This window comes from Struthio camelus, chromosome 1 (assembly GCF_040807025.1).
Source record: "Struthio camelus isolate bStrCam1 chromosome 1, bStrCam1.hap1, whole genome shotgun sequence".
NCBI lineage: Eukaryota > Metazoa > Chordata > Aves > Struthioniformes > Struthionidae > Struthio > Struthio camelus.
In genome coordinates, this window is record NC_090942.1 from 126,405,679 (window position 1) to 126,431,724 (window position 26,046).

Consider the following 26,046-nt stretch of genomic DNA (forward strand, 5'->3'; position numbering starts at 1 on the left):
GGCCACAACAAGTATATTCATTTATTTCAGGCAGTGTAAACAGGCCTGTGTTTACTTTGTTTTAAAGGGCTTTCTTCTGTGCTACCAACATGCAATCTTTCACTTGATTTGGTATGTTTGATTTTGTTTGTTTGTTTGTTTTTACATATGCTAAAAGCCTTAACTGGGTTCTTCAGTCCTGCCATTCATTTGATGCTGATATCTAACATCTCCACTGTTTCTTTTTAGCTTTTTTAAGCCTCACGTGACTTCTTGTCCTTTTTAATATATTTTTGAAAAAGGAAGGAAAAAGTGCACTGAGAGCAATTGGCTCCTTCCAGTTGCAACCCTTAACGGCTTTGGTTTGCAAAGTTTCACAAACACTATTACAGATAAGGAAATAAATCTCTCTCTACCATGAAGCTGTGGCATAAGGACTGAAATACTCTCTAAGCCATGAAAGTTGAACTTGGAGTGAGGAGCACTCCAGCCGTCACCTTGCATATTTCATTTGTTACAGGCCATCTGTGCGCATCATCAGGGATCTCAGGAAAATATTACTCAGCTGTCTTTTATCTCCGTCTAGTCTAGCTGGACCGTGGGTAGCAGAACACCAAGTAACAGGTTCCTAACTTTCATCTGATGATAAAAGATGCTGTAACCCCAGACATATTCTCATAGAAGCAACTGTTTGTATTGATTAATATTACATGGCTAAAACCAGCTGAATATGCTGCACATGGAGCATATTTTAGGGGGAAAAAAAAGAGTTCCTTCCTTCCTAATAAGCTCTTTGTTTATTACTTGTTGAAGTGGAATGTGAGAGTAGAAAGTAAAGCTCAGGTATCAAAAAGAACTGGTGATGACGGGTGGAGGGGGGTCACTTGTGAAAACAGTGGAAATCAAATCAATTAGGCCTGTCAGCTGGAAAACATCATGGGGAATTAACACTTGTTTGTCTGGATTCCTGCAGCCTGAATAAAAGTACACACAAATGTATTCAAGTAACAAAGAAAGGACTGTGATGTAAGTAAAAAAACTGTAAAGTAAGGCTTATATCCACTGACAAATGAAATAAGTAAATAAGGTAAAACTTTAAAATCAGCAATACGCTTCTAACCTTCAGAAGCAAACGCATCTGCACAGCAACAACACAGGTAAAGGTACCACCTCTGTAAACTTCAGGGTTTGTAAAGAGTAGAACCTGGCAGGGCTCTGCTGAAAGTGGTAAGATTTTGCCTGGTTGCCATGAAACTGAAATTACAGCTGGTGGCATAAATTGAAAAGGCATGCAAAAAATTCAGGGAATATTTGTATCAAGGGGCTACAAAAGAGGGAAATCTTGGGGGCAGAGGCATTCAGGAGTCTTTGGAGCTGAACTTCATTTCTGGTTTATTTTGTTTTCTCTTGCTTCTAGGTTGAGTTATACTGAAAGGCCCTTCCCTCTGCTGCAAAAGGGTCTTTTTTTTTTTTTTCAAATCACGCTCCAGGAGAGCAAAGATGGTGCCAGGGCAGCTACAACCACAGCTTCTACTGGATCAGTGCCTGACTGAGGAAAGCAGGAATTCAGGACTGCAGTCTCCAAGGCCTCTGACTAAACTCATTAAAACTTGGACACAAATATTTAAGTGGTTAGATGCGTTGGCCCCGATCCCCTCTCCTACCCTGACTCTGGCAAACGCTCGGGAGCGCCCTCCTGGGCCCTGTGTCTGGAGCTGCCAAGGGGTGATTCGGTCCCAGGAGCACGGCAGGGCAACTCTCCTGTGCCCTCACCTGAGTAACCTGGACCAGGAAGGCAGAGCATGGGCCAGGTTTCCTAAACCAGGGCTCCAGGTCACCTCTGCACAAGTTCAAGCCCCAGGCTGCCTGACATGCTGATTTCATGGGTGTTTTGTGTCCCTGGTTAATTCCTCTAGGCTCTACTAAGGGACCCCAAAGACCTAAGGAGTAGTGTAGAGCACTAGCATTGGTAAAACATTGAAGATTAAAATGTTTCAACAAATTTCTCTTGTACTAAAATATAAGGCGCTCGTGGAGTACTTCTTTAACTTTTTAATTTAATTTGTATGTATCATTACTGATTTGTAAGTGTTGTTTTTTGATATGAAGTGGCTGAGCTGGCATGAGAATTCTAGTTGGATTCCAGAATAACAAAAGCAATTGTTCTTTTTTGATAGGCATATCTATATTCTTGCATTATACATACTGATTACACATACAAATTCTTGGCATGTGCCACAATTTTTGAAGTGCACCATTTTTAATGCACCTTTATTTTATTCTAAAAATAGCACTTAATTAGGAAAAGAATTCAAATGAAAGGAATAAGTTAAAGGAATGGTTTAAAGGTACACTCATAAGTTGCTTACTACTTCTCCTTGAAAAGGAAGTAGCTCGGGAAAAATATTTCTTCAGACTGTCTACAAGCTTTTGAATGTCTCTGTCCAGAATCACAGGTATCGTGGCCGTCCCTAGCTGTAGTTTGAATTACTAGATTCGTGGAAAAATGAATAAACTTGTGTGTGTGTGTGTGTATTATACTTGGACAATATAATAGAAGAGAGCAGTGCTGTTTAATTTTTTCTTTATTATTCCAGGCGTTGAAAAACCCTGGCCACTCCTGCTTTCACATATTCTACTTTACAGTGAAGTTGGGATATTAAGTCAACCAACTTACAGGTTTCAGTGCGAATAAAATATAACAAAGCGAGGACTAACCTGTTGCCTTTTGCAGAGCAGTGGTAAAGAAGGTGTGGAAAGCTATTTGGAGCTCCCTTCCTCACCCCTGTTAACACATGCATGTTTCCTTAAGGAAAGGGTGATTACACCTTGTTGTTGGCAGTGCAAAGCTTAGTAAATCTTTATATTTTCACTATGGAAGAAGGGAATTTCCTCTTACTTCTGTGGGCAGCCAGCCAGCGAAAGGTGATGGGAAATCCATGACATCCTGTTCTGCCTGCCTCTCATCTTTCCTATTCACAGACACATTTTGAGTGGGACATGCAAGTGTACTTAAAAACATGTTGATGCCATGCACAGCCCAGCAGATGCATGCAATATTAGTACCTGCTGTGAATCCAAGCACACTGGCTTTTATGAAACAGCAAGGCACTCACAAATTGTCTCTTGTAACACTGCCAATAATATTAGCATACAAGCAGGATAGATCATGTGGTTTTCACTAACATAGATCAGCTCTATGGCTAACACTTTTCTGAGTAGTTGTGCTCCAAATAATGCAATGCTAACTATTCATGCTGATAACAGTATTGCACTCATGCATTTCTCTCTCTTTCCCTCACACACACACACGCACACAATCAATCTCTTCCAGCATTGCCTGGGCATGCTGATCACGTAAGCAGTAATGCAGCCCCCGTGCACTCCAGCCAGGATCTGCTGCATCCTGGGGCTGGGGCAGAAGTGGGCTGGTGCTCTGGTTGCCCTCCTTTGCCGTAGTCTCTAGAAAATGTCTCGGAGGAGGAGGCTCTGCAACCTGCTCACTAGAGGCATATTGTTGGCATACTTAATGCAGCTGGCATACCTTCTCTTCCCTAACGGAGCCAAAACGAGAGTGGGAGATGCAGGCAGGGCATGCTTGGTCTGCAGTTTGCTCCACCTTGTCCTGTCCTGCTGGGAGCTGTGTGGGAACTGCTGCCCAGAGGCGATACTGCAAGGGAAGAGATGCCAGAAATGAAGGAGAGAAGCAGTTAAGACCCTAAAATATGATGGCAACAGGGCTTTCAGCTACAGTACTTCACATACATGCCACGTGGGCGCCTCCCTGGCAACTGTCACCAAGAAACACAAAATTAAAAAAAGATCCATCTCTTGTCGTCTCCGCACCAGCCACTCAGGCAGGTTTTGTTGCTTTGAACAGGGGGGCGCTTCTGGCTACTCAAATTCTCTCGGCTGCAGTTTAGTGATCCCAGCCCATGAGTAGGAGCAGTCATTCACCTCAAACCAGTGTAGCATCGTAAATCTGTTCAGCTACATGTTTTAGCTCGGCGGTGTCAGACAGGCATAATTAGAGCTCCAGAGTCCAACTGCCACCACACTAGTCTTACAGCAGCGCAATTGCCCACGCTTTACGTGAGTCATCTGGTGGGAGAGGAGAATTAGGCCCAACATGTCTGGGCTGAAGCAATGATTTAATCAAACCGCTCCTTCCAGCTCTGACAAGTGTCTTTCTATGCTTCATGGTGTTTAATTTGAAGTTGCCAGTTGGAATGTTTCACACCTGTGGTTTATTTAAGCCCTTATTCTGCTGTAGCTCTCAAATTTAAGACAATAAATGTGTCCTGTAGAGCTGTGATGTATTAGGTGAGGGAGACATTTATGTGCAGGTGACTAGAATGAATGACTGATACATGCAATGGTACATTTGCTATTACTTTCCAAATCCAAACAACTACTGAGCTGCAAAAGGAATGGTGTTACGTCAAAACCGTCTTATTTTCTTCTTACAGTCCTCAACCTCCCGACTCAGAAAACTGCTGTTAAATATAGCAAGAAGTGCCTGGCTGAGCCCTCAAAGTTCTCAGAGTGGCTGTTGTTGGGTGTTCACACAAGTAAAGTTTTCATACCGTTTATTAAATAGTTTGAGGAGTGATCACATAGGCTGATTGTGTTCATCAGGAACATTTAATGGGAGAAAAGGAATGACTTCAGTTTAATACCATCACATTTGAGACCGCAATCTACTAAACAGAGAGGAAAGTGGAAAATATTTACAGAAATAAAATTCCCAAAATGAACAAGACGCCCTCCCAGGAAAAAAGACAGGCAAGGCAAGGGAATCAGACTGTGGGAGGACATTGCCGTACTCGAAAAAGTGGAGTTACAAAGTAACCCAAAATTACTCCAGATAGTAGGGAAGGGTACAATGAGTTTATCAAGATTTTATCTATAGGTAAGCAGAAAAGGAAATTTTTTAGGCATTAGCAATTATTGGAGCTTTGTTAATCATTCATTGCCAGAAGTCCCTGTTTCCTCCGGGAGTTTAAAGTTAACCAAAGAACACGCAATTGCATCTGTTTGAATTACCTTGTTTGGGACACCCTAGAGGCTTCCATTGTCAGCTGTAGCAAGAGACTGATGTTGCCAGCTTCCGTTGTTATCTGTAACAATTCAAATTGATTATTAAAACAAAACAAAAAAATCCCCCAAAAACCAATGTAGTACACACCATCTTGTTGCAGCATCTTCTTTTAAGGCATCACATTCAGTACAGTTGCGGCTCCTACTGCTTTCCATCAGTGTCCTGTTCATCTCACTTGCACTATCTAGATAAATGCTTTTCAGATGCACATGGTTGGACACTGCGTTTAAAGAGGCTATAATCTCCATTGCCAGAGATACCATTAATAATTGAAAAACCAGAGAATAGTTTCACTAACCATGTTCTGCCTTAAATAATCAGAGCATCTGGTAGAATCACATACATTTAATTAATTTGCTGTTTGTTTGCTCCGTTGCATAATTAACTATTTAATTCATTGCCCTCTGGATTTGCTCACTAATTAATTATCCCTTGCCAATTCATCAGTCAGCTGCTTATGCCCCGTCTTCCTTTTCTAGCCGTCATATTTATCCTCTCTACTGTCTTCCTCTCAGCTACCCTCACCAGTGGGCTAGCCCAGTTAGGGCAGAGTGGCCATCTCAGGATACAGTGCAGGAAGCCAGGCACAGAGATCGGGAGCCAGAGAGAACGTGGACCCCGCCATCGAGGCAAAAGTTATCTGAGACATAGCGAGCCCAGTGGACAGTACTACCTTGCTTACAAATGGTTCATTTCCAGCTATGAAGACAAACGTAGCTGGACTGGAGAGAGACGATTTTGAGCAAATCTGGCTTGCAATTGTCTGAAATTAGAAAGATTTTAACGACTCCAAGTTTTGTTATATGGCAATCTTGTAGTCCCTAAGATAGAAACTGCTAGCTGGCTCAAGTCTTAAACCTACTGTTAATGTTTTGCGGCATCCTGCAGGTTGCTGAAAGCAATGCTATATGCTAGAAAATCAGCTCCTACGGGTATACCCAAATCTTTACAGTCTTAAATAAATAGTGTCTAGAATACAAATTTTTCATCTCCGCTAGAAACTGATGTGCTCCTTGTCCAATCTGGGTTCACTTAATTCTCCCAGAAGTCTTTAAAGCGTGCTACTTATCCTAAGCATTTTGAATGTATTTTTCCCACCAGCTGCTTTTGTGAACTTGTGCTCTGTGCTGCTGCCCATTCAGTCAGTGAGGTTTAGGAGTGCGATGGCGATTCTGAATTCAATCTTCTAATGTGAGACTCTCATTATCTAAGTATAGCTGATACGTTTTATTTCTGTGAAAGCTTGTTTGGATTTCCGTCTGCTCTGCTCTCTTCTGGTTTAGATTTCTCTTCTGAAAGCTGTCCAGAATCCAGTGCTTATGCTACCATTCACCATATCGCTTTTTACTAATTGCTCCCATGTTTGGAGGAGTCACGTGTGCCAAATTGCTAAATTGTGACTGCACTTTAAGGCAGCTACTAGAACCTCCCAAAAGAGGCAATTAAAACTCCAAACTGCGCAGGGGTAGGAAAATTGGCTGCAAAAGGCCTTAGGGGTCATCCAGCATTCTTTCAAAAACGTATATTTTTTGTACGTTTCTTCTTTTTAAAGGGGGGAATATTTTTAATTTTTTCTCTGTCTTTTAGAAGATTAAAAGGCTATTTCAAATAATCATTACTTGAGATGATCAGGCGATGCTTACTGTATGTCTGAATTGATAGCCTTGATTGTGATGGCTTAAGAGTTGCAATTCTGCTCTGACACTGATTCAGTAAGGTACTTAAGTAGGCCCTTAATTTTATGCATGTGAGGAATTCCATGTGCATTTAGAGATAAGTATGCAATTACATGTCTTGATGAATTAAAGCTCAGCATCTTAGAGGTAACTAAGTAATGCTCAACTCAACAAGGCAAAGCCTAAGTGATTTTCCGTGCGATTGCTCCTACAGGTTTAGATCACTTTTGGAAAAGGGACTTAGACAACTAGATTACCGAGGCTTTGAAACACAAAGCAAAGCAGGGCCCAGTTACTGCTACCAAATCCAATCCTAGTTCTGGACTCTGCTTGCACAAAGCATTGGCAGGATTGAGCTTTTTGTTCCTGTTACCAAAAAAAGAACAAAATCCTCTAATTCAGTATTCTAGGTAACAACAGACGAATGTGGCAGGGCTGACGCAGATGACACTGCTTGAAACACAAAGGTTTGTGACTGAATGAACGTCACTGAAAGACCAGTGAGAATGGTGTTCTCAAAATTAGTTCAAACCATTGGGTCATACGGGAATTCGTTTGGTTATATATAACACAGCAAAAGGTGGGAAGTGAAAAGCCCTTACCTCTTCTGCGCCTCCACGTTCAGGCCTGCATGCTCTCTTGCCTCCTCGGCAGCGTGAAGGAAAGCAACCCTGAGCACCGCACAAGTCAGTGCACCCAAGTCAGGATGGGTTTCAGTCCACCCTCTGGAGGAGCCTCCCCTGGCTACGGAGGGCGCCCGGACACCTGAAGTTAAGAGATGTTAATTTACCTTTAAACGTCTGCTGAAGGCATCTCCATATGAAACTTACTCACGTTACACCTGAACACATGTTTTTGGACATGTGTCTTCCATTTGAAAAAGAGAAAGCTGAAAAATCCCTCTGGGTCTTTGGAGCGGGGGAAAGGGAAAGGGAGAGGCCTGAGGATGCAGGTTTTGCAACCTCAGGATCCTTGAACCAGTCTGGCAGAGGAGTCAAGTACCTCTTTCCTTCTCAAGAGCTCAGTTTCTGTGCTTCTCTAGATTTGCCCAGGCAGCTTCCTAGACACAGAGAGCAGCTCAGGCCTCACAGCAGCCATATCGAAGACAAGCTGTTTGGTGAGGAATACAGTAAAACCCCACGAGCTCTTGGCACTCTAATTTGCGCCTTGGCAAAATCAGCGTATCCATTCGCTGGGGAGAAGGGACGGGCAATAGGCAGTCTCTCCCAAAAGAAAACCCTCGGGAAAAAGGGGAAAAGGCCATTTTCAGGCAAAACATTCCGCTTTCGTATGTGGAAAGCTAACGCAAGAGACGACTCAGTGCTTCACAGTGTGCGTGAGCGCTCCGAGCCTGACAGAGACGGCGAGGACCTCCGAAGCCACGTACCCTTCTGGCCACGTAACTACCTCTGTCCGCCAGACGTCAGCCCGCAGGTGAAGGCGATCCCAAGCCGTCACCCCTCGAAGGGCAGCCGCGTTCGCCCAAGAGTAAAACAGACCGGAGCCGCTGCGGTGAAAGGAAGAAACGGCGGTATGTAAGAGCACCACCAAGGCCAGGCCGTGCCAGACTGCCGGGTACGCGAGTGACTGAGTACAGCCCCGGGACGGGTGCGTTATTAGTTATATTCGAGGCCTGCGCCCTGCTCTCGGCCAGCTAGAAATAACATCTTTTGCAGATTGAGCTCCAGGTTGCCAAATATTTGAGATGCTTCTTTGTTTCTCTCTGGGGCTGGTTCATCAGTGACACCAGCGAGGGAAGCAGAAAGGAGAGCAGGGCTCACCCCACCCCCTGCAAAAACGGGGCTCCCCGGCGGCGCCAGGCGAGCAGAAGGAGGCGGCAAGGGCCAAAGCAGCGGGGGCAGGTCCCCGGGCACGTGCCCCGCTGGGCTTTTTGGGGCCGGGGGGGGGGGGGGGCAGGCATTGAATCCGGGAGGGAGGGGAGGGGAGGGGGTCCGGCGAGGGTGCCGCCCCGAGGGGCCGTCGTGCCGGCCGACCCCCGTCTCCTCTCGCCCGTGCCGCGGCCGGCCCCGCGGCCCGCCGGAGAGGGGGTGTCGAGGAAATGTCAAGGAGAGAGGAACAAGTGCGGATTTGTCTGGTTCAGTGGCTTTGAGACAGCACCTGGCAACATAGCAAGGAGGCAGACACAAGCCTTTAAAAAATTGGCTCCGACCCACGGTAACTACTGAATCTGACCGGGTAGAGGGGATTAGGTGGTGGGTAGTTTCCTAAATGGATGTTTTTGACTTAAGGGAAATCTAGCCGAAAGGGGTTTTGCTTTAAAATTGCTTTAAAATTAATTTGCTGGGGGAAATAATTCCAGAGAGGGCTATAACTAGCCCCTTTTTGGGGAGGAGACTTGTCACTCGGGGAAAGGTTGCTGCCGTGCGTCATTCCTCCCTATTTTTGACATATCTTTTCCCCACCTCTTGGCCCTAGTTCTTCCCTATCCCCCAGTAGTCGGTCCCGTTTCTGGCTCGCTTTTGCAGCCTCTCCCTCCTCTTATCTAATGCAGATTTCTTACTCTTCTACTACTTTGTACTAGCAAATCAAGGCAGGTGAATTTCTGAATTTTTCAGGAGAAAATGGCAGCTGGCACCAAGCCAGGGACCTCTCTCACCTCTGGCTGCACTCGATCCCTGTTGAGTCTCCAGTGGGGGGGGGGGTGGGGAGCAGCAAAATGAAATGTTTCAAGCTGTGAGACTTTTTCTGTTTACTTTGCAGGCCAAACCTGTTGGATTTGGACCAGAATGGCCACTTTTTTGGAGGCAGATATATCTGCGGAGAAAACAAAAGTAGTCGGTATCCTGCTTATGCTATTTTCCCAGAGGAAACAAAGATGCTCGGGAATTCTTTATTGTCTGTAGGTGGTGCTTAACTGGAAAAATGGCTAGGAAAGCTGGCATTGTCCTGTAAATAATAGGTAGCGCTTGGTTGCAAAAAGCCGTCTCTGTACAACTGGCACGCTACTTCAGATTTTCCTTTTTGGGGGCAGATTGCTCCGAAGGAAGTAGCAAGGCAAGTCTGGTGTCATGTGGAATAGCTGAAATTCCTCAAGTTCCTTTTTGCCAGGATTTCAAGCTGTGAAAGACACATGATCTGCACTGCTCCTACCTATAACTGAGGATTTTCCTCAACAAAGATGAATAGGTAGCTGTACAATTTTATTTTAATATTTTTTCTACATCTGCCAGAAGCCATAGTAGAATCTGAATGAAATCATTATTAGGGGCTACATTTGGAAGCAGTAACCACAGATGGGTTTGTCAAAAAGGACAGGTTACTCCTTGCCCTCAGGAATTGACTTAGCCTGTAATCACTTCTAGAGAAAAATACAGAGACTTAAAATTCTGGGTCCTTTTCTGCCATTCATACCATCATGGCATGCCTTGAAACTAGGGGCCGATATCCAGCGACCTCAAACCCAATATCATTGAGTATGTTTGGTCTCCATCAGGGACCAATAGCAAGCTGTATCTATGAATCTCTCTTCTAGGTTAGTAGCAAGAATTGTTATCCATTTTGTGTTGAGATGCAATCAAATTTATGTACTAAACAGTTTCATGATGAGATTTGCTGACTCATCAGAAAAAGATGAAATGGAGAAAGGTGAAACTTTTACTCCTTGCTACATAAATGATTTGCTAAGAGTTCAGCCAAGTACGTCGGAGAGCAGCTGGTTAACTGAAAAGGCACCATCCTTTACGGAGAGTATAGCCTGTGGAATGACCCGTGGAAAGAGGTGCTGAACTGCCTCTTAAATAGAGTTAGGGACCAAGAGCCTTTAGGGAGGGGGTAGCAAGATTTGAATCTGAAAGAAAACTGTAGGTGGCACCAAAGGAACACAGTGTAAATAAAAGTTAGCATGTTTTGCCAAGGAGGCCCTTTGAGTTTGATCTCCTTGAAAGAAAACTAAGTGCAATTTGCTTTCATTTGTCTTGTCAGCCATGTCTTTATAGACCTTTGCAATTCTTGTTATCTATGTGGGATTTTTTTCTTAATAAATCTTTTTTATTGAATAGGTTCTGAGTAATTTCAAGATAATTATCTAACAACGGCATTTCACCTAGAAATCCTTCTCCATAGGGTTCTGAACCACGCATACAAAGACCAACAGCTCTGCATATTTCTCTGCAGTATCCAAGGTCTCCACTTAGTATGACTCTGCTTCCCAGGTGAGCTTGGGAGCTGACAGTGTGGGAGCCGGAGAGGAAGAAATATTTCCTGGTGACCCTGGGCCTACCCAGAAAGCCTGCAGGGCAGTAAGGAACATGACTAAATCTATAAAAAGTTTGTCACAGATTTCACTTGGGGCCATGGTTTTGCCCTTGGCCCCAAGGGCATGGTATGGCTCAGGGACTCTGTGATTTTGGGGCATTTTCACCCAGCATGAATGACCAAGCCAGCAATACACTGCCCACAAGCTCAGCCGTGGTGACTGCCTGGGAACGCGCGCTGAGCTGCTTGCCAGTATGCAAACAGGACAAGTGGAAGGACAAGGTGCTATGACACTAATGCAGTTTATTTCACTTTTACCCATAGCTTTGAATGCAGCCAATTACTGCAACTCAGCTAGTGAAAGGTGACTATCACCCACATTCAACATTTTTTTCTTTTAATACAGATATCTATAGCTTTATGTTCTTGCCTTAATTGTGGAGATGAGTAAGCAGAACAGAGAGGGAAAGTTACTTGTTCCTAATGATACAGCCATTGTCAGAGCCGTGAGGGGAGCTCTGAAAATTCCTTGCTCTCAGTCCTGTTCTCATTTCTGTCGGTTACAAAGACATGGTAGATAGTGCGTATTCTGTTCTTACACTTCTGCATAGCAAACTCAGACAATTAGGAGGATTGTTTGCACACGAGAGCTGAGGACTGAACAATCTAGACCGAGACCGTATTTTCTGTGGATTTCTTTATTTTTATGAAAAAAGTGTTTATGTAAATTCTGCGATAAATCCTGTCTACCTGCCACCAAGTTAAATCTGATCTGATTTCCTCAGTTCTTCTCTTTAAAGGGTGTTTTTTTCAGCTTATGTTACATTGGATAGCAGTAGAATTACCATCACATAATGTTAGTCTAAAAATACATGTACCATTATTATTATCAAATAGAGATAAGCGTGCGTTGCCAAGTAAAAAGAAAGCTGTGAAATATAATGCCAGATACAAGTATTTTTTTCATGATCTTCCAGTACATGAAGGATAGACACGAGCTGCCAGATATTTAGTTCTGATGGATAAATGCAACTGTGGTTTCCATAGCTATGCAAGATTTTCTATAGCACCCATCACCATGGTATCTAAGAATCTGTTACTGCTGCTGCGCATTTTAGTCAATAGCATCCTAAGGAGAATTAACTGGGATAAATGAAAGAACCTTGAGCCTTGCCATCCAAAGTATGAAGTGATTTGAACCAGGTTCACATTTCAGAAGAAATTGTTTGTTTGTTTATCTTATCACAACTCTGATGTGCTAAGCTCCTTGTTTCTGCGATATCTTACAGGAAGGGTACTTCTGCTGTGGTTCACTAGTGCAGGAAGTGGCTGTCCTTCAGACCCTGGTGCACAAATGTTCAGGATACATCCACTTAGGTACAACAGAGACCACTAGTGAAATCTTTACCTATGCGCCATGCCAAGCCACTACATCCGATCTCCCCAGCTCCTTTGGGACTCGTGGAATTGACACATCCTCCCCACTGCTTTGCTTTATGCTGGAGAAATTTTCTGGCAGATGGTAACCACTAGAAGACACTACTTCCTCCAAGAGGAAGATCATACTGCTGAAATGAGAGCAAAACTTGTTATCTTTGGATACGGTGAAGCAATGCAATGCTGATGAGGTATTTATAAAGTGATAATGGAAAGCATCAAAGCTCAGACAGACCCACCACACAAAGCCATTAGAAATCCACAGAGGCTTTTTCCTTCCTACTCTTCTAGCTGAACACTCTTATGCAACCATTATGCTGTCTACACCAAAGGAAGTCTAGGTCTTGGGGACTCCATTTTCCCAATGCAGTCAAGATCCATCTTTGGAGATTTGTTCAGATTTTTTTTTCCCCCAAAGAGATTTCTTTGTCTTTAATCAGCAAGATAGTTCAGGTCTTCCTTTTACCAGACCACCGTCTGTCCTGTCCATGTTAAAAGCACAAATATTTCTTCGGGGATGGTCGGATGCAGGTTTTATTGGCTCAAAAAATAAATAAGATGCAGACACTGTCTTTATTGGAAAGCAATGTCTGAACTCAGGGCAAAACCCTTCTCTAATGCAATCTTTATGTTTTATAAGAAAATGTAAATTAACAACCCTACTTGATGTATATATATAAATGGGATTCATGGGTGTGAGCTTATAACTGAGCTTTACCTGAGACCAGATACAAAAGTAACTAATGATGCTGGGGCAAAGCAGCACTAGAAATGAAGTGGCCCACAGATCTTTCTCTGAGAGAGAGAGATTTAATACACCTCTGCATGAGGATGACAGATTCAGATCTTGAAAGCTGTACAGCCATGTCTGTGCAGCGCTGTGCTTGTACAGCACTGAGTCAGCAGCGGTAAGTCCTTCCTCAGGTCACAATTTCACAGACACTTCCCGCAAAGAGGCAGTGCCGCCATTCCCTGGCTGCCTCTTCCTTCCCCCAACACTGTCCTTTTGTCTGTGTTGACATGAACCCTTGCACCAAAGCAGATTGCAGATGTGACCAAATCAAAACTAGCTTGACCACACGCTTAATTTTAAATCTGCTCATGGCCCCGATCCAGGTCACTGCACAAATGCTGGTGCCTAAGGAAGGAGGTGGCAGCAGGCAGAAAACTAGCAGTCAGGCCTGGAGAGCATCGTTTCTCTTGACAGAAGTCCTGGCTAATTCCAGTTTATTGTGATCATAAAATTACAGCATCAGAAAGGGTTAATTAGCTCATAAGCACTGAAACAGGTAGCTGTACTGACCCTGCTGATTCCTGAGCCAGTTCAGGTGTTTTCTCATTAAACTCCACTGTGTGAATCTGTCTGACTGTGGATTTATCACATAACCTGTCCTCAGTCCACGTCCTGTGGTCTTTTCACCCACTGTTCACAAATTAGCCATAAAACTTAAGAGGAACATTCCTGAATTAGCCCTTTCAGGAGGAGATCCATTTTAGCGGGGGAAATTCATGGCAGATATTGTAGCACCAGGTTGTTCAGCTGACCTGTTTGCTCCAGTTCTCTCAGCCCATTACCACTGGTTAAATAAAGCCTCATTAGGAGAGATGGACAGTCTTTCTGATTGCAGTGTTGAGTCTTGTGTTCAGGGATTCCTTTACTTAGTGTTTGCTGCAGTTTCCTAGCAAAATCTGGCTGAGTTTGGGTCAGGGAAGGGAATTTTGACCTATCCCCTGTTAGTCAGCACTAACAAATATTGTAAAAATCAGCTGCTAAAAGTTCCTATAATCTGAGGAAAGCCTGGAGCTTCTGTTCTCGGTCGAGTGGGTGGATGTCCTGCAAGAGCAGCAATTATGGTACAATAAACCAGTCAACATGTCTCATGTGATTAACACGAGTCTTTATTATAGGAATATCTATGGTGCTGACAGATCCGACTGAGAAAACCTTCCTTCTCCATACTCACATACACATGAGCGCACATAAAGGCTGAGAGAAAGTACCAAAATATCACCCTCCAGCTTCAACTGGCAGCATGTTCTCTTTTCCTCCGCTGAGCAACCATCACAGGGCCTGAGATGGCTGGTTTTGTGGAAGAAACAGGGCAGGGACTGGAGAAACGGATTCGTTCCCTACCCTCTGTCTGTCCAACCCAGAGCCAGAGAGCAAACGCCTGGGCCAGGCCGTGGGCTGCAAGCAGGGCGGTTGCGGTCCGTGCCGCAGCTCGCCACACGCCGCTTCAGCTCTAGCACAAACAGTTGCCAATAGCGGTGACATCCTCTCCACACGTGTACGTAGTATTCCCAGTCCCTGGTTTGCTAAGAGGGGGAGGCTGAATCCCTATTTCGCCACTTGAAACCTCACTTGAAACTTGAAAAGAAAATGAGTGGGAGAGAGAGAGAGAGACAGTATAACAAATTGACTTTTAAATTTGTCAATTAAATCTGTACAGATTCACTACTTTGGATTTTGCTGTATCACTTGCTAGTTGCAATTCTTCAGTGCTCCGCTCTGCGGGGTCTGCAGCTGCCTATACGTATGTTGCCTTGCAAAGCACCACAGATAATTTTCTGGTTTTTATTAGCTTTCCTAAAACACATGGAGCTGGACTCCTTAACTTCAGCCCCCTTAGAGTTTAATAGGGTGTCTATTGTAAAGCTAACTTTTTCATTCATTTGCTCATACAGAGAGTATTTCCTTTGAACAGCAGGCATGGTCTGCTAGAAAAATCCCTTTGGGAAAATATGAAGCTTTGAGAAATGTTCTGTCCTCCCTCAAAGAGGTCCCCTCTGAACACAGACAACTTCTACTCCTATTTAACTATCAATAAAACCCCCCTGCTGTAGCAGTATCTGCTGCAGTCCTAAGCTCTGCAGCAATCCATAACTTCCAGTGAAACATAAGCAATTAACCTGATTTTAATGTTACGCAGGTACGTTAGCAATAGTCATCTGTAATTCTTTAACATTCTTCTCCGTGTAAATCACCTCGGAGGCAGAACAGCCCACTTTCTAAGGAATTTCGAAAAATGCAATGCTAAAAGCCATGGAGTAGCGAAATAGCTTTTAAGAAGAAAATATACCTCAAGATTTTCACTAAAACAAACAAATAGACAAACAGATAAAAAGAAGGAAAGCCTTCACTCTGATTTCATTTGAAATATAAAAAGCCTTAGTAGCAAGGCTGCCAAGGGGAAAGGCTCCAAAGAAAATTTGTATGTATGTGGTATATTTAAACTACCTAAATTGCTCAAGATTGCGTATGGTTAACAGAATGTTTCTGCAGATTTAGGATTTGAAATCCATTTTCACTTTGGAACCCTAAAAAGTTTCAGTTGCTCAGAGATGGCATAGGTGTGCAGGGTGCAGAAGTGTGCTGGGTGAACAGCGAGGACAAAAGCTTCTCTTTCCTCTCTTTGCCAAATCCAAAAATCGGGAATCTGCACTCGGGATCAAAACGCTGAAAGCCTTCTCCTTCATTTTGGGGCTCTCCCACGCACACCACCACCAGTGCATATGTTTGCAACAACAGCACATTAATCTCCACTTTAGACAGCGCTCCTCGCTTGTTGAAGCTATCCACGAGAACCTCTCTCGCGGTGGAAATAGAGTAGGCCACGCTCTATTTTCAGTGTCACCCTGGCAACCGCTTTCCCCTCTATCTCAATGTCACATCAAAGAAACGCTCCTGCCACCTCTCAGGTTTAACATGAGCCTTGCAACTGTTGGGGAGGTCTCACAGCCCTGGCCCTGGAGTTTTGAGAGTTTTCCCCCGCCTCCCTTTTCACACACTTAAGTGTTTAGCTTTCACACAAAGAAAAGCAAGAAAGTAAGGCCTGACTATACTTTAGAAGATCAAAAATCCATGGGTTTTTTTGTTATTTATTTTTGTGAATCTGAGTTAATCTCACGATATCGGAAAGCCTGAGGTTAGAGGTACTGTGCCCACGTTAGCCCAGATATTTGAATTTGTATTTCTGCATCTGATAATTGAAATGAACTTTCCAAATATTTCACTGGAAGCCCTCTAAGGAAACTATTTTTTAGCCAGCTCAAATATCCAGGGACATCCGGGTGAGATTTTAAGCTTTCTCCCCTTTCCCTTCCCTGCACGAGGCTGGTCGGGTGGCTGAGCACGGCAGAAAGGCGCGCTGGGGGCACGGCGTTTCCAGGCTCTCCCCTCGCCCCCAGCAAGCCCCGGTCCCCTCTGCTGTTCTAGCTTTACATATCACCTGTGCGCCCGCCTGCCCACACCGTGCCCCTGCGCGGGCACCCTCGGCCCCCGCTTCCTACGCACACGTGGCAGTGGCAGTAATAACATCTCTGCGCAGCGATGAGGGGAGAGGGATTCCCACTGGGATTTTATTTTGTTTTATGTTGTTTCGTTTTCTTTTACGTTTGCGCGAGTGACGCTTCGAAGGTCTCAATCCGAGCGTGCCCTTTGCTGCTGGATTGAGTCGAAATGGAACTTCACATCAGGCGCTTCAAAATGCCAGCAGAAATCTTGGGTCAGTCACAATCAGAAACAAGGTCTTCACTCTTAATTTTCTTCTGAGGCCGGAGCTGCGCAGTGCTGAGACATATTCAGCGGACAACATATGGACACTTCCTGAGGCAAATATAAAAGCTATCATCTATTGCGCATGCCTTAAAGCGCTTTCCACGCAAGCTCCTCACAGCGTTTTGACCTGGTTAAGCGTTATAACGTCCATTTTAAAAACAGGGAACCTGTGGCAGAAATTGCCTAAGACACACTCAGGACTGTAACAAAATACCGTAGGCCTTCAGTTTTGGCTTTGAGAAGTCTTTCCCTTCTACTTGGCTTTTATCTATTGCATGACAGAAAAGAAAAAGAAAAAAGAAAAAAAGAAAAAAAAGCCTAGTAGAATTGGTAATTGAAAATATAATCATATTTAATCTGGGGGAAAGGTGAACTCAGGGGTACCTCTCATACTGGGGACAGTGGTGTCTGTCCCAGCCAGAACATGATAACCTTCTGACTCTTTTTGCATTTTCGTTTTCCTCCTGGGCTCAGTGTGCCTGTGCCCATGCCAGCACCAAGCCCAGCATCCCAACACACGGGAGCAGGAGGGTGCTGTGCCTGCATAGCACTCCAGTGTCTTCGGGGAAGCGAGCCCCCTGCAAATGGAAACGCCTTAGAGTTGCCTTTGGGTGAACTGATCCTAGAGATCTTGCCATACTGCGTGCCCCCGAGTTCTTCTGTGTTACCAGCTTACCCGAAACTTGCAGCAAATGTAAAAGAAGGCTTTTTGCCAGTTTGCAGCTCAACTCCAGACCTTCATTGCAGTTGTTTACTATGGGATATTTGGCATTCTCTTAAATGTACTGAAAAAACCCTAAATCCACAAGCAAACTGTCCCTTTATAATGACACTTAAGACGGACAGCAAAAAAACCCAACCAAACAACAAAAATTAACCTTTGCGGTAAACTCAATCAGTGCAGTTTCTCCAGATTAACGCTGATATAACTGAGATCTGCATCCCGCCCACATAAGAAATCTGTAATTAGCAGGTGGGAGATCACGCACGGTTCTGTGCAAATTTTATAAATATATTTTAAAAAAATCAGCAGTGGAACAGAGTTAGTTGATTTCCTATTCTGGGTTTGTTCCCAACAGTACTTTTGCAAAGTCTTTTTTTTTTTTTTCTCCTCCAGACAGATTTTAGTTGTGTGAAGCAATGCAACTTCCTCTGTAGTACACCGCAAAACGGCAGTGGACTCCTACAGTAAGCTACTGGTCTGCAGATTGCTGTTCCTCTCCAAGTGCCTCGGCAGTGTAGGCAAGTGCGAGTAACATCCACAGCAAAGGTAGCGACCCCTTTACATATTTTTAGGGCTAGAGGTGCACAGTCCACGAAGGGATGGAAGAAGCCAATTTTCTTTTGAACAGAGGCAGCTGGAAGCAGGTACTGAATGAAGAAGATGTTTCTCAAGTGCTGTGGTCCCATAAAAGCCACCAAACACCGCACAATATCAGGGATGATAAGCAAAATTTAAAGAGGAGGAAAAAAAGAAGTGGAAAATAGAGTGACTGAATGCTCTATCGTATCTGACACTCTACAAATATGGGAGACAACAGGGAGAAATGTAAACCATATTTTACTCTGTGTCTGTAAACAATGAATACTATTGAAAAAGGATGCAGATCTTGTTCCTGACAGTAATTGGGTCTGACACCTTTGATGTGTTTAACAGCTTCCAGTGTTCTCAGGTAGAGGAAGACAGCTTTACAGTGTATCGCGGGAATTTAGCAATCTCATACTCCCATCACAGTGAATCATGTAAGATGTTTGTAGCACAAAGGTACAAAAATAAAAGAGAGGCTATTGAGCTAATGACTAATATTATAACATGGGCTCTAGCGGGGGGATTACAATTTGAATGTGGACCCCCTTCAGAGATATCCAGGAGAGCCAATGTCACTTTCACGCGAGGGTGCCCAGCAGTGGAGCAACCGGGTCTGGGGCAGGTGGAGCGGGAGGGCGCTCTGCTTACACGTATGTGCTCAGGGAGCCGGGGCACCATCACAGCTGTAAGGCTCAAAGGCTGTTGGTGCTCTGTGTCCTCATGACAGTCCTCAACACGGCACAGGCGTTGGCGGATCTAGCGACTGGGCTGGTCATAAAGGATCTTTAACTGTGTATATCAAAATGGTAGGTATGGTTTCTAACATGTTCCTTTGTGGCTAGAGAATAAAGATAAACTGTTGGGAATTTTTTCTGTAAGGGACAGACTTGGTTTCAGGGACAGGGAGCCTGAATGAGGTTGCGGGAGCTCACACAGCGTTGGGCTGGGGCAGCAAGAGATCTTCACTGAATAAAAAGTACTCTTTCCCGTCTTGGGCTCAGAGGTGTAAGGAGTGCAGACTCTTCCCCTAGCCCGTTCCCACACCTCTGTTCCCCGTGCTCCCAGTCAAGCACTCACATGCTTCAGGCCTCTCTGGCTGCCTTTGTGGGCTGTGCGCTCCCTTCCACCTCAAGAGGGGGAGCACCTCACAGTTTGGGAAATATTACTGTTGGATATGAGCTGGAAGGCAGGCGAGGAGCTGGAGGCTGTTACAGGGAGTGTTTTAGTTTGACAGGGTATGAAAAATGTGGAGCAATCTGCAGCAATGGCAAGAGAAAGGTTTGTTTTGTTTTGTTTTTACTCCCTGCAACTCTTTTGCTGTTTCATTCAGTTCCCAACCTCTCCCTCTCTGGTATTGCTCCATCCCTCCTCAGCCATCCCCTTATGCCTCCCACTCACACGTTCGTTAAGGATTAATTATTTCCTTTACACTCGTCCTTGCCAGCCCTGGCCTTCCCCTTGGCGAACAGAACTTTCTCAAGCTCTTTCACCTCTGCACAACCCAGCTTCTGCTCACTTAGAAAATCCCCCGAGCAAACCTCTATCCAGACAGTCTGGACCATTTCTCCTTTCTCTCCCACCAGCTAATCTGCCAACCCAACCTCAAAGCTGGACCTTCCTCCCTTCTGTGACACTGATGTTGAGTGCACATCAATCACCACGTCACTCAGAAAGCCTCATGTTCCTGCCTGACACCCATGGCCCCTGAGCTCAGAAACCCCCTTTTCCCTTGTGCTGGCCCTGGACAATTGGAGGAAGCAGCAGGAAACCTTACGATGAGCCTTCATCAGGTCAAGCTGATGTGCTCAGCAGCTGATGCACTCAGTGCTCAGGCAGCCAGGGGCTCAGGGGGACCCCAGTGGGGACAGTCTCGTCTGAGGGGGCGAAGCCAAGGCATGTTGCAGCTCCTCACCCAAATAACCCCACACCCCAACCCACCTCAACGTCCAGAGCTCTGTGGGCTAGAGCCCTGGCTTAATTGCTGAGACTGAGTCCATTGCCTGTAATAAGCAAACTGCAGCGCAGCTACATAAAATCTTATGTGTAGGGGAAGGCTGGAGGCAGCAGAGGGGAAGGCACAAATCATCCAGGCACACAGAAGAGGAGATAATGAGGAAAGTAGATATTCATAACTTCCCCCCCCCCCCCCCCGCAAGAACACCTACACCTTACCCACAACGGGAGAAGTGTCAAGCACTCATATCAGCTAGAAATTGAATTTTTGGAAGGTGGGATTTTTGTCTGTTTTTGAAAGAAAGTGTTACTCCATCTCAAAAGCTGAAACCTAAGGAGCCTCCTGAAAAAGAGGGAGCCCCTCCATGAACGCCCAGTATGAATACATTCATTTAAAGAGAAAACAAATATATTTGTCTTTAAAACAACTATGATGCTGCTATCTGGAAGAGCTGTTTGCATTTAAAATGGCATGGCTGCTTGAAGTGTGAAAGATGTATATATGACACAAACTAGCAAAGAAGTGTGAAAGATGTATATATGACACAAATTAGCAAAGCAGACTCTTTTATCCTTGTTGGGTGGATGGTGGTTTTTTGCTGCTGAGAGCCACTCATCACGGGGAATGTGGGTATTGACAGCGTTCTTCCTTTGGGTCCCAAAATGCAGAAGGGTGTTTGCCTAAACATGCAAGCACAGAAGTAAGACTTGCGTATTTGTATAGGAAGCTGCTTTTGTTTGCTGCCAGTAGGATACACAATGTGCTCTCTACAGGGGATCAAGATTTAGGGCTGTATAAACACTGAACAGCAATATGTTATATAACTGGCCCTCAGGGAGAGTTACGTGTCATGAGGAGAAATGGTTTTGCCAGGGAAGGTAAAACACAAGAGGTAATGTGGAATTCATGGAAGAAAACAAGATGTGAGTGAAAAAAAAACAACTATCATCTTTGCAGATTATCACCCAGCAGACTACTCAGAGTAAACATCAGTGGAGCTAGGGCTGCAGATTTATAGTCAATTCACTGCTTATTGGTGGGAATGAATTCATAACCCCTTCCCTCATGGTGAATTTGGCCCATGTATAGGGCCAATCAGTACCAGGTGGATGGGCAGTTACACCCTGTTCTTGCTACACCGCCGAGGGCTATTTGCCCTGCAGAGCTCCTGCCTCGGTGTCCCAGCCAGAGGGTGCTTGGCGCAGCTCATACTTGGGTGCTGGAGCAGCGCCAGGCCGGGGGGCTGGAGGCAGGGGGAGACCCTGGCCAGAAGATCCTGGCTCCAGGACTCTGAGGAGGGAAAGGAGGGCCAAGGGCTGTAAAATCTGACCAAATTTCACATTTGGAAGTTGAAAATTTGGAAATTCTAAAGCAGCAGCTTTTCTAGATGTGAATGAGCAAAGGTGAAGGGTGATGATATCACGAACCATCCTAGTGAGTCCCCTGAAACTGTAGCTGCTTTGATCCTCCCTGAGGTACCAACAGGATCTTTTTTCTTTTTAACCCATGCCATTAATCCTTATTTCCGCCTGGGAAAGTCATGGATTTTAAGTGACCTCTCAGAAGCTCTGTAAACCACACGGAGAACACGGATGCGAAAGTAGTGTCACCAGCACCATCCATCCAAAAGGGAGAAATTAAGACCTCCTAGGAAATTAAAATTAGCTCTGCACCTCTGCGGCTTCCCATTAGCATCGCCTTCAAGGATGATGCCCTTCTTCATGGACGGCTTGGCAGTGCAGGACATTGTTAGGAGCTGAAGCTCTTAGCCGAGAAATCAGTAAACATCCAAGCCAAACAAACTTAACATGCTCGTTGATGAAGTACATTGTTCCTGCCACTTCAGTGAGGGTCCTTCACCTTCACTGTTAGCAAATGTTCTCCCACAATCACCGCGGACACAGTTTCAACAAAAAAATGGAAAACATAATGTAAACCGCAAGCAGCAATAAGCTGCAGCATTGTGTCTGATTTTAAGCAGGGAAATGGGTTTGATTTTTATAGATGTCTTTTGTGCTTCACTGTAATTGAAGACACTAAACTGAGTAAAAAACAGCAGTTCTGCTGCTAGTGCAGACAAAATACTCCCAAAAGCCTGTTATTACTAGAAAGGCAGCGCCATTGCCCGGAAGATAAAAAGGTCAGGAAAGACTTTTAGCCATTTTCCAATTAAAAAGAAAAAAGAAAGAAAGAAAGAAAAAAAAGAAAGAAAAAATCATTCTGGTCATGTTCTGAGGTGAAGCAGACATGCGTATTAGACTCACACTGCATTTGCACCAGGTGGATCTTGTATAACCACTAAATATCTACTGAGCGAGGAAGTCTAAGAAAGCAATCCCTGCCAGGGCTGCGGGAGAGCTGTGCTCCATTGCCGGCTCTGCAGCACCCTGTGCGTGGCCTTGGCCAAGCCACTTCACCTTGGGTCCTTCAGCTGTAAAATGGGAAAACGCCACTGGCTTGTCCAGTGAGAGGTTTGAGGTCTGGACTGAAATGGACTAAAAGCACTATAAAACGCAGGTTATAGTTGTTGTTGTTGTTGTTGCAAGCAGTGTAGCTTCTTCACTGAGAGCTCCAGAACAGGTTAGAAAACCCAGCAGATCAGCTCGCGCTCTGTCTGTGAAAAATGTCCGTAAGGCCAAAGAATTCAGCATTGGCAGCAACTTAAAAAAAAAAAAAATCAAACTCAAAAATCTGAAGGGGATCTGGGGAAGCTGACTGAGTAATAAATGAACACTCTCCTTAAAATACTCGTAATAAAATTGCAAAACAAATCAAAAAAGGAAGAAAAAGCTCACACAACAAAACCCATGGAGAATAGATGCCTAAGATTTCATTGAACGGGGAAAAAGTGTTATTGGTTTTTTTTTTAATATGCAATCAGTTTTTGGATATGCTTGCCCCATCTGATATTTTTTCACCATTTAGATATTTGTTACTCTGTTAGTGCTCTTTCAATGAGCTCTTTCCTCTACATCAGCTATTTTTAATAATTGTATCTACAATTACATCTAATGAAATTTTGTACAAATATGACACCAGAATATATTCCTGGCTTATAGAGGAGGGATTTCTAGAAGAATTTCCATCACAGGATGCATTTGCAAGACGTGATTTTGCCTACTCCTTTGCAGGTTTTTTTCTTAAATACTGCCATGCTAAAAAAAGGAAACATAAAATTGAAATGCCCTCCAACTTTCTCCTGAAACTATTTTTTCATAGCACTAATTGAGCCAAAATAACTCTATCAGAAACCCTAATTTTTAATCAAATCTGTAGAATATGAATTCAATTTATAATCGTGAAACAATAAAATACTTGATACTGTATTTTGCACCCACGCACTTATGCTTGCAGGTGAGACTCAACCACTAATTCTTTTCCATAAGAAGTATTTAAAGCTCAGAGTCTGAAATTATTGACAGTAGTTTAAGAGTTTGCAGAATTGGAGCTTAATATAGTTCTTCTGAAAAAGGAAGAATTTGTAACCTGGAACAAAAATGAATTTGAACGACAAATGCAGAACAGTTTTGAAGAGTGCTGCTGTTGTAGCACAGAGCATCTTCTTTTAGCCAACAAGAGGAAGTACTGCAAGCACTGAACTGATTTTTAGAATTTTACCTGAAAATATCGATACTATGGTATTTTTTGTTAGAGCTTTGATAAAACAGTTCAGTCCTCCTTACCACACAATTTTAAATATTTTAGAATATCACCTAAAGAAAATGTGTCTTCATCTGTGTTCCTTGATTCCTTAATAGCTTGTAAAACTTCTGCAGATGTGACATTGAAATAGTGACTGAGAAAATAGGGAAGTGTAAAATACTCTATAACCTAACAATAAAAATAAATAACTATTCTTCCAGATTTTTAAAGCACTGCAAATGCATAATAACCTATTGGAATTATGGCTTTAGCTTTACTTCTTCAAGGTTGTGGGTGTGACTGGTAGAGAGAAATAAATCTTTCCTACACCGATAGGTAAGCATTGATGTTAACATCATTGCACCAAAAAATGAAATGATAATTTAACATCATTCTATAGATTAGTTAAATCATGTTCTCTTTTCTAGTGTACAGATAGTATTTTAAGAGGTTTTATTCCAATCTAAACAATTTTTGCTACCATTCAAGAAATGACATAAGATGCCAACACGTCTTTAGGCGTCAGTTTTTCTACTGATATAAATCACCTTAACTCTATTATGTAGACTATTCAGTATGAAAAGTTAAGAAAATGTGTCTATATGTCCTTGAAAAAAATAGTATTTAATTGGCACACTTTTATTTCTAACTGTGCAAATGAGGAAGCATAAACACAATTATTGTAAAAAGAAATGAAGTCTTAAATGCACAGTAAATGCAATATAATTTATCATAATATCATATGTTATCATATAATAGCATTTCATTATGGAATAGTAATTCAAAGTAAAACCTAAAATTTTACTTTTCTGAAAAAAAATCAATTTCTGTAAAAGTAAACATAGAGAGTTTTTTGTATTTTTCCTTCAGAGATTAAAACTATATTTGCTTATTTTTCTTACTCCTACCTTTGTGCTCAGTAACATCACCCTCTTTTTTTTGGTTCAGACATTTTGCCCCTAGATAAAAACGAGTTAACAGCAAAATACCAACAATCTTGGGCAATTTTCAATGTTAAAAACCCTGCTCCATGAACACTCTCCGAAAACAGAAATTTCTGGATCGTGAAGTATTCTGCACAGGCTGAAAGTAAGGAGCATATGAAATATAAGCTCCTTTTTTCCTAGAATGAATGCCTGTCCATTTTTGGATCTGTGTCTCATGTGTTCTTTCATCTGCTTTTTCCTTTATTCTTCAAATAGAAAAAAAAGTCAAAATGTTATCTTACATAGGTTAAAATCAAAAGAGGTCGTCTATGCAAAGTTGTCTGTACTTTGATGAGGTCCTCCCCCTGTCTCAGCTATTTGGGAGCAGTTCCCAGACTCTAAGCAAGTTGGGGCAATTCTGCTCTCAGTAAGCCAAACAAATACCACGTGAAGCACAGCATGATGGGAACTCAAGGCTATTTCAAAAACTTCAGCATATGATAGACTTATTAGAGTAAGCAAAAATATTGCTTAAACACGTGCACAAAATTAGTGCACGGACACGGAGGGTGTGATGTTATGTTGGTCTTGAGCTGCAAGACTTCTAGCGCACAAGGAAGGAAAGATTAATGTAGAGGATTTCCTTTACACATATTGGATACCAGAAGAATTTACAGCTAGTAATCTGATTTTGGAATATAATCAAAGAAAAACGTTAAACAAGGGATGGGGAATTAATAGATTTTACCCCGTCGTATCAGTCTTGACAATAATTTTGGGTGCTACGTCTATGCCATAACAGGCACAGAAACCTGAAATCTGCAGTTCAGGTGACTAAACACCTTTATCCACTGCAGGAAATTCTGTTTCTATTAGATGAGGAGTACAAAAAAGTTTCTTATGGTAAATATATTCCCTGAGGCAATTTTAAATCATTATTACTAATGGCTTTTTTAGAATGACTATAATCAAAAATATTTATCGGTAATAATTCATTAATCATCTTAAGCATCTTATGTTGCACAAATGCCAACCTTGTGTCAGGTAGTGAACAACATAAAGCAACCAGAACCCTACTGTAACCTGCTTAGCACTGTATGCGTCTTTGTCATGATCCAGGAAATGGCCAATATGAACATTTACTACAGCTAACATGAGCTATTCCTTTGTTTCAAGTGGAAGGTGCTCATCTTTTAGCACCAAAGCCAATGATTTTAAATCCCACTGCTCCTAGGTGAGAAATATTGTA

The 26,046-nt window shown here is 43.3% G+C and overlaps 1 protein-coding gene across 3 annotated transcripts in view; it reads left to right on the forward strand.

Annotated features, from left to right (window-relative positions):
- LOC104147126 (uncharacterized) overlaps positions 1-26,046 on the forward strand; it is a 221,630-nt gene that overhangs the window by 131,290 nt on the left and 64,294 nt on the right. Inside the window, exons 8-11 of one of the 3 annotated variants that reach the window (XM_068915648.1) lie at positions 1,397-8,287; positions 9,478-9,551; positions 10,840-10,928; positions 12,261-18,758. The exons of the other annotated variants lie outside the window; for them this stretch is intronic. Of the exons in view, the coding sequence (XP_068771749.1) occupies positions 7,576-8,287; positions 9,478-9,551; positions 10,840-10,928; positions 12,261-12,288 (903 nt within the window). The 5' untranslated portion in view covers positions 1,397-7,575 and the 3' untranslated portion in view covers positions 12,289-18,758. Of the gene's footprint in view, positions 1-1,396; positions 8,288-9,477; positions 9,552-10,839; positions 10,929-12,260; positions 18,759-26,046 lie in introns of those variants that run through there. 3 annotated transcript variants of the gene reach the window in all.